Source organism: Diadema antillarum, unplaced genomic scaffold (genome assembly GCF_040938485.1).
Source record: "Diadema antillarum isolate AM-2024a unplaced genomic scaffold, OU_Dant_1.0 seq00001279_RagTag, whole genome shotgun sequence".
Lineage (NCBI taxonomy): Eukaryota > Metazoa > Echinodermata > Echinoidea > Diadematoida > Diadematidae > Diadema > Diadema antillarum.
The window spans coordinates 184887-196472 of NW_027272059.1; the positions used below are offsets into that span (position 1 = coordinate 184887).

Sequence of the window (11586 nt, forward strand, 5' to 3'; positions counted from 1 at the left end):
TGACTGTGAGAAACAGAGAAGTAGTATCTCAACCATTGATCCTAGGCCAGGTTTTCGAGCAATGTCTTACATCAATCGATTCCTAACATCAAGTCTTTCCACTGGATGAGCTGAACGCTACGACCAGTTAGACTTGCCTCAAGGAATCAGCATCAGCATGATGGGATGGTAAGTGCTTTGCAACCTGGCTGAGGCAAGCATTATCTGTGTAAATCTCGCAGCTTCACTCTGCTGAGAAATATAGGAAACCAAAACTTGCATCCTTTAGTCATCATCGGTATCCACACCACCCATTTCCTCCGACTTCTTCATGAAGTGGTCCTTGAAGGGTATCCGGTAGTCTGGGAAATCGATGCCATCGCCATAGCGCTGCCTCCGCAGCTCCTTCTTCACGATGAGCTCCCTGGTGTTGGGTACATTGCTCCAGGCCTTAAGGGGCACATAGGTGATGTCCTCCTGATGTTCTATCCCTCCAGCCATTGCAGATGCTGCCCTCAGCACTGACCCCTTCCTCTCCCGTGGGGTCGTGATGGGGGAGTCCGTCTGGTTGATTGAAATATGATGAATAAATAGTCATTCCTAGATATATTCTGATCAATGGGCACTGCCATTTGTACAAATAACAAAAAAAAAGGTATTCTAAGTAATCCTGCATGGTTTCATAGTAGAGACCATTTATGGTGTCTTCCCTGACTTTCTACAGCTGGCCTGTCACCCAAACTAGATGTTTCAGACATGTGCTTAACCGTCAGACTTATGTCCTTCAGATGGTTCAAATATACATTAACATCATCTAACTTTGATCTAAATTCAGTACAGTCACAAGAAATGAAAATGTCTTTAGAAAAAGAAAGAAAGAAAAGATTTACTACTTTTCCTTACCCACAGAAAACACATTAACATTTGGTCATAATGTGTATGGTATGTCTGAAAATATACCAAGTCGTAAGCTATTTAGAAATGTGACTTCATTACAAAACATTACTAGAAATATCCAAAAGCAGCATTGAACTGGATACTACAACCTGTAGATGCTTTTGAAACAACATATCATCACAGACTATTTAGCTCAATTCAAGAGAACCTAATGAAGAATATTTCATCTAAGACTTGATCGTTGACCATGACATGCCAGAGGCGGCTATGAAACTACACTGTGGAAGCTAAGGAACTGTCTTACCCCTGAAGGTTGAGATGTGAGGCCACCTTGAGGGATTGGGGGTACTGACTGAGCCCGCTTGCCCCCTTCCTTCTTGGCGCTCTTCTTGCCTTTCTTCTTGCCCTCCTTGGGAGCTGGGAGAGACTCGAACTTGTCGCTGACAATCTTCAGGACTCGTGGGTCTGCCCACCACCTTGCAACATCCATGGCTGTGTCTCCTACACACAAGGAAAAGGGGATATAAATCATTATAGATTTTACATTCATAAAGTTCATTCCAGGACTGTTTTAAAGAAAATATGATTAACTTACTTTCACCTTTAATTGCAGCTAACATGCCAAAAAAAAACCCAGATATACATACATTTTAGAATTTTTTTGTGTTGGTGTTATAACACAAAGACCTTTATGAAAATGACTGAGGTTTTGGATATTTCCTCTTTTTTTATTTACAATGAGACATTATACCATTCTTCTTGAAATAGTGTAAAAATCTCAAACTATGCTGTAACTAGGAGATTCATTGCTCTACTGATACTCTCAGTCTCAAGATGTTAATTATAAGACTGGGACTACACAAACAATATCATAAGTGGTAACATAGGCCCCAACAAAACCTTTTATTCATCTATTAATCTAATTAATCAGGATCACAAATGTGTGTAAATTATCATGTCATATGATATATAATCTTAGACATATTAGGAAATATTTCGATGAGAATAGTACGAAATTGATCATCTATGCATATATTGTTAGTAAACTGGATTATTGCAATGGGATATTATATGAACTTCCTGATTCTCAAGTTGGGCACCTGCAGCGAGTCCAAAACTCTTGCGCAAGGCTTATCTGTAACAAACCCAGGTTCTCAAGGATTACTCCTCTTCTGAAAGACTTACACTGGCTTCTGATTTGTAAAAGAATATTGTTTAAGATTCTGTTGATTGTATATAAGTCACTCATCGGTCAAGCCCCCAGTTAATTTCTGAATTACAAGTGCTTAAATCTCACAAACACACTCATAATTTGCACAGTTTTAAGGACACTCTTCTCTTACAAATTCCAACACGCAAAACAAAAATAACATTGGGAGACCGATCATTTGCCTGTGCAGCTCCAAAACTCTGGAATGATCACCTACCATTAGAAGTCAGGAAATCCCCAACTGTAGCAGTCATGAAATCACGACTCAAAACACATCTTCTCATTTAACTGTCTATTATCATCAAGTACATCAGAAGCTCTTGCAGCGCAGAAGAATATATGTCTATAGGCTTTGCACTTTATAAATTGATATATCATCAGTATCATTTATCTTTTTTTTCTCTCTTCTTTTCATTTGCTTACTTGATACATATCATTTAAGCTGCCAAATGTGACTCACCCTTCCTGTTCTCTAGCTGGACATTACAGCCCTTGTTGATGAGGTACTGAACAATGTCTGGTGAGCCGGTCTGAATGGCTCTCATCAGGGGAGTCCCACCATTCAGTGCCTGGGCATTCATGTCTGCCCCAGCATCCACCAATAGCAGCACAATGTCCAGCTGGCCAGAGAGGCATGCATGGTGTAGTGGTGTCCACTTGAAGTTGTCATATGTGTTCACCTGGGCCCTACGGAAGAAAAGGGTGTTCTTATTTCAATATAGGCTTGAATTTCTTTTCTTTTTTTTCAATGTACCTGTAGATAGTTTCATGATTGTACAACAGGAATCATAGGCTCACATGTGTTACCTACCAATTGTTTTAATTCACAATCAATATTTGTTTTATAACAATAGCTACTCTTTTTGACTACTCACAGGCAATTTGTGTGCATAAATTAAAATGTGTAAATAGCTTCAATAAACTTGTGCCACCTGTCAATTAGTGAGTTCAGTCTTTGCTGTTTCACATTATGGTTACTAATGCCTTCCATGCACAAAGACAACAAGTATGTGCCATAGCGATTACTTAGCTGTAGCGTTACATCACTTACCCATTTTCCAGCAAAAACTTTGTAATCTGCAAGTTGCCCTGGGCACACGAGATCATGAGAGCTGTCTTGAAGTATTTGTCCCTGACGTCTGCTGTCCTGCCATGAATGAAGGCCTGCTTCAAGGAGTCCAGATCACCCATCTTGGCAGCATCATTCACATTGATGTACGTCTTCTCCGGATGATGGAGATACCACGCCGAGTCATCCTGGATGGGATGAAGCGGTGGGCGGTCTCTGTCAAATCGACCAGTGTCAGTGAAGGGCACATGCCTCTCAATAAACGTTGGAGGGGGTCCGCCCCGTTCCGTCCTATCACCCTCTGGTCCTAGACATATCGGCATAGGCACTTTTGTTTTACCCTTCTTCTTTTTGCCCTTTTTGCCCTTCTTCTTTTTATCTTTCTTTGAGTATGCTGACATGAGGTAGGTTTTGTGCACATATTTCTTGGCAGCTAAGAAGTCATTGTAGTTGATTACATTTTCCTTTGTTTTGTCGTAGAGCAAGAATAGTTTCTTGAAGTCCTCCTCATCAATGGGGGCATCCATTGTCACGAGCACATCATAGAACTGGTCCTTTGAGATGACTTCATTGTCCTCTGTGTCCAGTTCAGAGAATTTCATTAAAAGGTCATCTTGTCTGCTGACTGCCCAGTCGTAGAGCCGGACTGCCCAGGACTCAGTTGGTGCCTTGCCCCCTGACTGTATCTTCTTTGCAAGCTTCTCTGCCTTCCGACATTCTTTGAGTGCATCTTTGAAACCATAGTTCTTGGCAATTGCTTTGGGTAACAGGCCATCCTCATTTTTCAAGTGTGCCTTTGCTCCTGTGAGAACAAGAAGATAGAATATTGCACAGATTTATTCAACAGTGACAAACTTAAGGTTTTCAAAGGAAATACAATATCAGAGATCTCCCACAATAAACACTATGTGGCATAATTATTTTGACAATACACACTGTTAGTAGGTATTACTGTAAAACATGATATATTCGCGGCATGAAATTTTCGTGACTTGCCACTGCCAGCCAATGCATATTGTGTAGGCAAGAACTTTCACATGCATTTTGATTTCGCAAATGTTGCCACTCGCGAAATTCGCGAAATTAAAATGCACGCGAACATTCGTTTTACAGTACCTCACTTTCATATTATTCCCCTGTCAGCTGACTCCACTCTGTACAAGATCACTGGTTTGAGTTTCAACCTCACAATCCCTATTATTTATTTATTTTTTTGCAGGAGGGGGGCATATTTGTGGGTTGTTTTTTGTTATCTTTAAAATTACCTATATTCCAGATAACACCCTTCTGCCACCTCTCGATGATTTGCTGACTATGTGTTTACAGCTAATGATTGTGTAATGCCTGTTATGATGAACCTTACAATGCATTTACTTGACCTCCCAAACTATACTTCAAATGAAATCAATGGATTATCCAAATTTTGACTGTGAAAATGCAAACGGTACACACTGCATGCATAAAGAGCCATAAATGCACACAGACACATGCATATGCAAGGTACACCTATTTTGTGCCTGTTCGTGGGAGTATGTAACTAAATCTATATAATTTCAAATTCGAATCTAAACCATGGATATGATTCAAACTACCTTTGTGTATTTGAGTCATATATTTAAATTAACAGGTCATGCCAAGAATGTAACCTACCCCTCTGTGCTAGGTATCTGCAGCACAGCGCATGACCACCCTCTGCTGCATAGTGGACAGGGGAGTTCAGGATGACGTCTAAACAGCCAAAGTCAGCCCCATAGCTGGCCAGGACCTGTAGCACCTCAAAGTGACCTCTCATGGCTGCCCGGTGTGTTGGGGTCAGTGAGTTCTTGTCTGGGGTGTTGACATCACCCCCCTTGGAGAGGATACGTTTGACTACAGCCTCGCTGCCACTCCCAGCTGCAGCATTCAGTGCTGTTCTTCCACTGGACTGTGAAGACGAAAATATCAATAATCTCAATTGATTTCAATATTACTGTAAAACATGATATATTCGCGGCATGAATTTTTCGCGAATTGGAGCCGACGGCCTTTTTGCGGCATGAAATTTTCGCGAACTGCCACTGGCAATCAATGCATATAGTGTAGACAAGAACTTTCGCGTGCATTTTAATTTCGCGAATCTTGGCGCTCGCGAAATTCGCGAAATTAAAATGCACACGAAAATTCCTCGTTTTACAGTATTGACTTTTGTTTGCTTTTTGGGAGGGGGTTAAGTATACATAGCAGAATGTCAAAAATGGAGTATTTATCATGAGTAGCAACACTTTAGCTGAAAGTCATGAGACAAACTGTGCATTTCTGTCTGTAATTTGCAATCAGTATTTCCACACCTTGATATTTCTTGTTTGCAAACTTCAGAAAAAAAAAATTATCATAGAAAACTGTATGTAATATTAGCAAATCTTCATTTTCCATTCATTAGTACTAGATAAGGAAGGGTTACTTACAGCATGCACACTATTTGGGTCTGCTCCATGCTCCAGAAGTTTGAGACAGATGCCCTCGTTCTCCTTGGCCTCGAGGCATGCGACCACCAAAAGGGGCATCCCATCATTGGCAACATTATTGCATTCTGCTCCATTCTCAATGGCGATGGTGGTACACTTGTCATGTCGACTTGTAGGCAAGATGCAGTAGAACAAGATGCCTGTGTAGGATTAAAAAAGAATTAGAGATAAAATGTTTCACATGCATAATATGTCGTGAACCATTGAAGAATATACATACATGTATATAGATTCTATATTACCCAATAAATTTGCAGGATGGTTAATCCTACATGAATGATACAATTTGTAACTTTGGCTCAAAAAATAAGTAAAGCTTGGAATTTTGTTGGATTGTGTTGGAGTCAATATTTTGTCACACCACTTGTAGCTGATAGTAATGCACATTCAAAGATCCTACGTAAATCAAACAATACAATTAGTCTGTACCAGCTATGTCAAAAATTGAATGATGGGCCCCTGTATACTGAAATGATGCTACAAAATCACACGCCACAGGGGTAAGCAAGACATGACATACGATGCAAAATTTATACCAACAGACCATGGAGGTACAAGTACCTCCATGAACAGACATTTAATTACAAAAATGTGCACTCAAAATATAAAAGATTGAAGTCTTAGTCAGTGCTATATGTTGACTGACCCAGTGTGCTTGCACTGGACTAGCTTCAAACACATTTTCACACCCTATTATAAGGCAGGCAAGCTTTTCACATTGATCTGTTATAATGTCTAAAACTACTTCACTATGATACAGATTTGAACTCACCTTTGCCATCTGTATCTTTGACTTTCATGTCCGAACCAGCCGTCGCTAAGATTTCGAGAGTCTGCACATGACCGAACTCTGCAGCCCTCATGGCAGCCGTCCTCCCTTTCAAGTCAATGACATTTGGATGTGCTCCAAAGTCCAGCAAGAACCGCACCATCTCTTCATCATTGACTCGGGCAGCCAAATGCAGTCCCGTCTCCCCTTCATCTGGCTCGCTGTAGTTGACAAGATGTGGGACTCCATGGGAACACAACTTTTCAATCTGAGCCTTGTCTTTCGTGCGAACACACTGGAGAAATTTGTGCACCTGCAAGATCTCCAGACGGGTTTGTGCTACAGGCATCGTTGATGGTTTAGATCTCTACCGCTGATTTCTCTTATTATATGAAGGTTGATTGTCTTTGCGGCACTTTTGCCGTTTGCACGGTCAGTTTAAAATAATTTCCAGTTCATTTTAGAAGTGGTCTTACCTCATAGATTCACGTTGGCAATGATTGCACGATTGTATTTGCCACTTTGGATTCCTAGCTTGGCAAAGTCCAGTCAACTTTGCGATGCCGACTGGAATTTTTTTTCTTCTTTCAATTACAAACAACAGAGTGATCCACCTGCCGCAGCTGCCCGACTTCCGCAACTTCAGTGCTGTCCCACGCGATATGAAAATTGATTTTGTCAAATATCGTGAGTTATTTTAATTGCCGTTTGTACTTCGTTCCTCTTGCGACAGGTGTCGGATACCCAGCTGATACGTCAATAGCTAATAGGTAACGGTGGTTGGTGAAAAACAACAATTTGTCAATATTTTCTCGGTGCTTACATTGCCCACCTCATCGTTGTGTTCGTGTGTTGTGCTGTTTTCAATGGCTGCTAGCAAGACGGCCGCGGCGGGGACGGTCATAGCATCTGGCATGTACACAGCATGCACATCGCGATCCGATGCCCAAGAATAGCTTCACGTCGCGACTCAATAGCGTGTGTAGCAATGGTGTTGCTATGGGAATCACAATCAAGGGGGCGGTCTGCATTGTTAGGTCCCATCCACCGTGCTCTGTCGTACAACACGGGAATAAATCGCTCCAGATCGGAACGGTAATGAGGAGGTGTGTATTCGGGACTGGACATCTTTACAGTACCTGTTCGCCTATAATAAAAGTATCTTCTAAGCTCCTTGTTCTTGTTTTTTTTATTCCCATCTCCTTTGAGTCTTCTTTCTTCTTCAACCTTCCCCTCCTCCTCGTCTTTCCCTCCACCTCTGACCACCTCCTCCTTGATTCCTCTTCTTGATTCTTCTTGATTCTTCTTCTTGATTCCTCTTCTTCTTTCTTTCTTTCTTTCTTCTTCTTCTTCTTCTTCTTTCTTCTTCTTCTTCTTTCTTCTTCTTCTTCTTCTTCTTCTTCTTCTTTCTTCTTCTTCTTCTTCTTTCTCCTTCTTCTTCTTCTTCTCCTCCTCCTCCTCCTTCTTTTTCTACTGTATTGTTTAGGTATCTTTTAAACTTTTATTTCATAGTTTTATAGAAAACAAATTATACTCCTGACTTAAATATAGGATTTGCACTGTGACTGAACACTGACATGATGATCAAGAGGAATATAGGCCTATTGGTATATTTTTGCTTCCATATTAGTTGGGAGAACTTTTTTTTTTACAACACAGATGAACTGACGAGACAAAACAAAAGAAAACAGACAGACAAGCAAGCATTTTGTTCTTGCACCAAAAAAAAAAGAAGAAAGAAACGAAGCAGGAATTAGACAGTTAATCTAAATCATTGTAAACCTGAAACGAATAAATTAGGCATAACTATACATACTGATATAAGTTTCACAGAGGCAAGTTTCATAACTGCTTGCCATGGAATTCGATGTATACAACAGAATGCAGAGCAGGGGAATCATTATTGAGATGTAAAAAAAGATGACTGAAAGGCTATTAAGATATTGGAATAAAATGAATGAAATGAAGTTCTAAAAGAATGTCCTAGTTGGGAAATTAAAATAATGCATATTAGGATTTTAAAAAGATTGAAAGAATGTTCAAAAGTTCAACACTTATTTCCCTTGAAATAGAGCTGAACGTTGAGATTGTGCATGCTTAGGCCTAAAGACCATGGAATTGGTTTCCCAGAATAATGAGATATGTTGTAGTACACAGTGATTGTCTTTTGAGTATAGCTTGTAAGTGATGTCTCGACCTATTACTCTGCAGAATACACGAACTTTTTAGACATATTAAGATTATTCTGCCCACAACGTATTAAATACCACGTGAACCATCACGTTCAGAGTTTGGTGTTAACGGGTTGCATGAGAGGGTTAAAAAATGCTATTGCGCTACAGTCTGAAAGTTTCAATTTGGAATTATCCTGTTATAATGATTCTACCGAAGTTACTCAATCAAAATGTGCAAACACACAGGGTATAGATGAATGAAAATCAAATAAGTCGACATTTTGAATTTAGTAGTTTCTTACGAGTATCTTTCATAATTTTATCAAAGTCTCAAAAGAAGAAACATCAGATTCCAAACTTTGCCGATATGTTGATTGTTATAAACTCGACGACAAGATTCTAATTTAGTCATTACGAAATAGATCAAGAAATAATAAATTGCATATGGTATTCAAATAAAAGTATTTTTGCGATGTGTAACTTTGTAATACTTTTATATCCAAATCTATATTATTGCTTTTCAGTCAACGCTCTTTGCTCCGATAAGGATGACTAAGAAAAATGTACCTTAAAGTTTTATTGACCATTGCATGATGGGGGTCTCTTCTCGATGCTTTATTGTGTGGAAACTCAAAGACAGCAGAGGAAGGTCGTGTATATAAAATGTGGCCGTACTTTTGGGAGAATGGACAATCGTCAGGTGGATGAGTAGTATGGTGAAATATCAAATGTACTATGAATATAAGATATATCTCAAATATGAAACATAGTATATGGCGAAAAAAGAAAAGATAGTATAAAAAACAGGCAAGATAGACTGAATCAAGGAGTGACAGATCTCGACGTCAGATCTGATACACGAGAGGAGGAGCCACGCGGGGGAGATGATGAGAACGTGCAAGATAGGTGTTGCGAAGCTGGGCAATGCTGAACACCATTTTTTTTTTTTTTATATAGATTTACACCACACAGGGTGAGTAGAGGATAACATGACGGGATAGAGTTAAGAAGACTAGAAGCTTCATACTTTGTCGAGATGATGATTAGTGTCGAGGGGGAAGACAATACCAAGCAGATCCCTGCTTGGGGGAGAATGTACGTGAGCAACATAAGAACGAAAAATATGTCTAAATTGTGAATCTAGGAAGAGGTAATGTAAAGGAGATAGTACAGTACCGAATACCTCATGTCTCTTGTCAAATCAAGTTTTTGTGAAAGCAAAGAAGAGAAAGTTAATATTGCATGAAGTGTAATATAGATAGATAATGTCAATGTGATTTAAAAAGACGTAAGCCATCTGAGGCGCGAATTCCACATTGTGTTTCTCACTAAAGGTCTGAATTGTTCACGTAGAGTCTGAGTTGCTGTTGTTTGCTGTTTCACACTGTCTTATTTTGTAACTGGAAACAAAAGTATTCGCTGAAAGGACTGTCACTATGTCTAAGATTATAATGAGAATATGGATTTTACATGTGACGAAAGAAACATGTTATGCGAGACTGCAAAACGCCACTACACACAAGCACCATGAGGAGACTGGATAAACAATCTTAAACAGCGCCATCTACAATCCAAATTAGACACGCCGCCGGTGATTGCAAATATTTTTCCATATACATACCGCTAATAGGTCGATATCTGTTAGCAAAAATCTGTCTTAACGGTTTAATTTTGCTACTACGATGTACATTTTCCGAATTAAGCCGAGTGCAGGAGAGCCACCATGTACGTGCCCAAGCAAAATTAGCTAAAACAAATCACGGGGGGGGGGGGGGGTTCTAGTTATCCAGTGGCAGATCCGGGAAAGGAGGGGGGGGGGGGGGCAATAGGCGGTTTACAGTGTAAGCCCCCCCCCCCCCTTACCTCAATTTGGCTATTTTTGTTTTTTTTTATTAGTTTGCATAGGGGTTTTTAAACTCTTTTAGTGGACTAGCTTTTTTTGTATTTGCTTGTCAGCTGATTTTGGGAGAGAAGTGGCACCAAATAAACTGAAGACCTAGCTTTCTTTTCTTTTTTTTTTGTTTTTTGTTTTTTGTTTTTTGCTTGCTTGTCATGACCGATTGTCATTGGGTCAACTCCCTCCCCGGCCCTTTAGTATAAAGCTATCCGCTCCTCATTCGAGAACTTGAATATTAGATGAGAGATGAGACGAGAAGAGAAGAGAAAGAAAGGAGAGGAAAGCGGATGATCGAGAGGGGAGGGAGCTCTAGGGAAGGGAGAGAGGAAAGAAAACATCAGAGAAAAGTTTGTGTTTACTTACTTTTCCCACATATGTAGATATATTTCCTCCAACTCTACAGCATTCAGTTTTATGGTGAGCGATCTTTTGCTCATGTACCATCTTAGGCCCTGAATAAACTCCAGTTGTATGATCCTAATTGTATGTACCAATGGAGTCTTTCTTTCTTTACTAACAAGTGCAAATATCTCACAATCCCTAAATTTATAGCAGTTAGTAATACTGTAAGAGCTGAAATTTTTGCGTACAGATATTTTCGCGAATTGCTACTTGGAGGGCACTTTCGCGTGTTGTTGCAAGAGTCTAACTGAACTTAGTTATTCGCGCGTTGTTATTTTCGCGTGTTGTTATTTTAGCGGTTCAAAGGCGATTGGCGAAATTCACGAAAATAAAAACCACCGCGAAAATTTCAGCCCGTACAGTATACAGTATAGCTGCTTATTGGCAATTTGCATGTTTTCACTATTGTAAAAGATTTTGAATTTCTTTTGTAGGCCTATATCAAAGAGATTTTCCCCAGTGGTGGGGAGAAGAAAAATCTTTTTGGCCTAGGCCTATATATTCAGATTCAGATTGTGTAATGCTTCTCGAGAGTGAATGGGACGGGAATTTTTACATATGAGGCAATTATCGGATTTTATTTTGTTTCTTTTGTTTCTATTTCTGTTGTTTCAGTTCTTCTTCTTTTTCTGTGTGACTACCCTTCTGTTATACCGTCACTTCTTCTTTATTGCTGTTAGTGTGT

General features: G+C 39.8%; 1 protein-coding gene across 1 annotated transcript; it reads right to left on the minus strand.

Annotated features, from left to right (window-relative positions):
* Window positions 1-213: 213 nt before the first annotated feature.
* On the minus strand, window positions 214-6777 carry LOC139745586 (ankyrin repeat and EF-hand domain-containing protein 1-like). The gene is made up of 7 exons (XM_071655979.1): window positions 6432-6777; window positions 5600-5799; window positions 4806-5079; window positions 3138-3957; window positions 2547-2773; window positions 1181-1377; window positions 214-543 (listed from the first exon to the last, which is right to left on the minus strand). Exons 1-7 carry the CDS (start codon window positions 6775-6777, stop codon window positions 265-267), a joined length of 2343 nt encoding a protein of 780 aa, XP_071512080.1. The 3' UTR covers window positions 214-264.
* Between the last annotated feature and the right edge of the window lie 4809 nt (window positions 6778-11586).

Excerpts from the sequence above, each read along its gene's own strand:
- LOC139745586 (XM_071655979.1), bottom strand. The coding sequence starts at position 6,777 with ATGCCTGTAGCACAAACCCGTCTGGAGATCTTGCAGGTGCACAAATTT. Across the intron at positions 5,800-6,431 it reads CAAAGATACAGATGGCAAAG|GCATCTTGTTCTACTGCATC; the intron begins GTGAGTTCAAAT and ends AATCCTACACAG. Across the intron at positions 544-1,180 it reads TCACATCTCAACCTTCAGGG|ACGGACTCCCCCATCACGAC; the intron begins GTAAGACAGTTC and ends TCAATCAACCAG.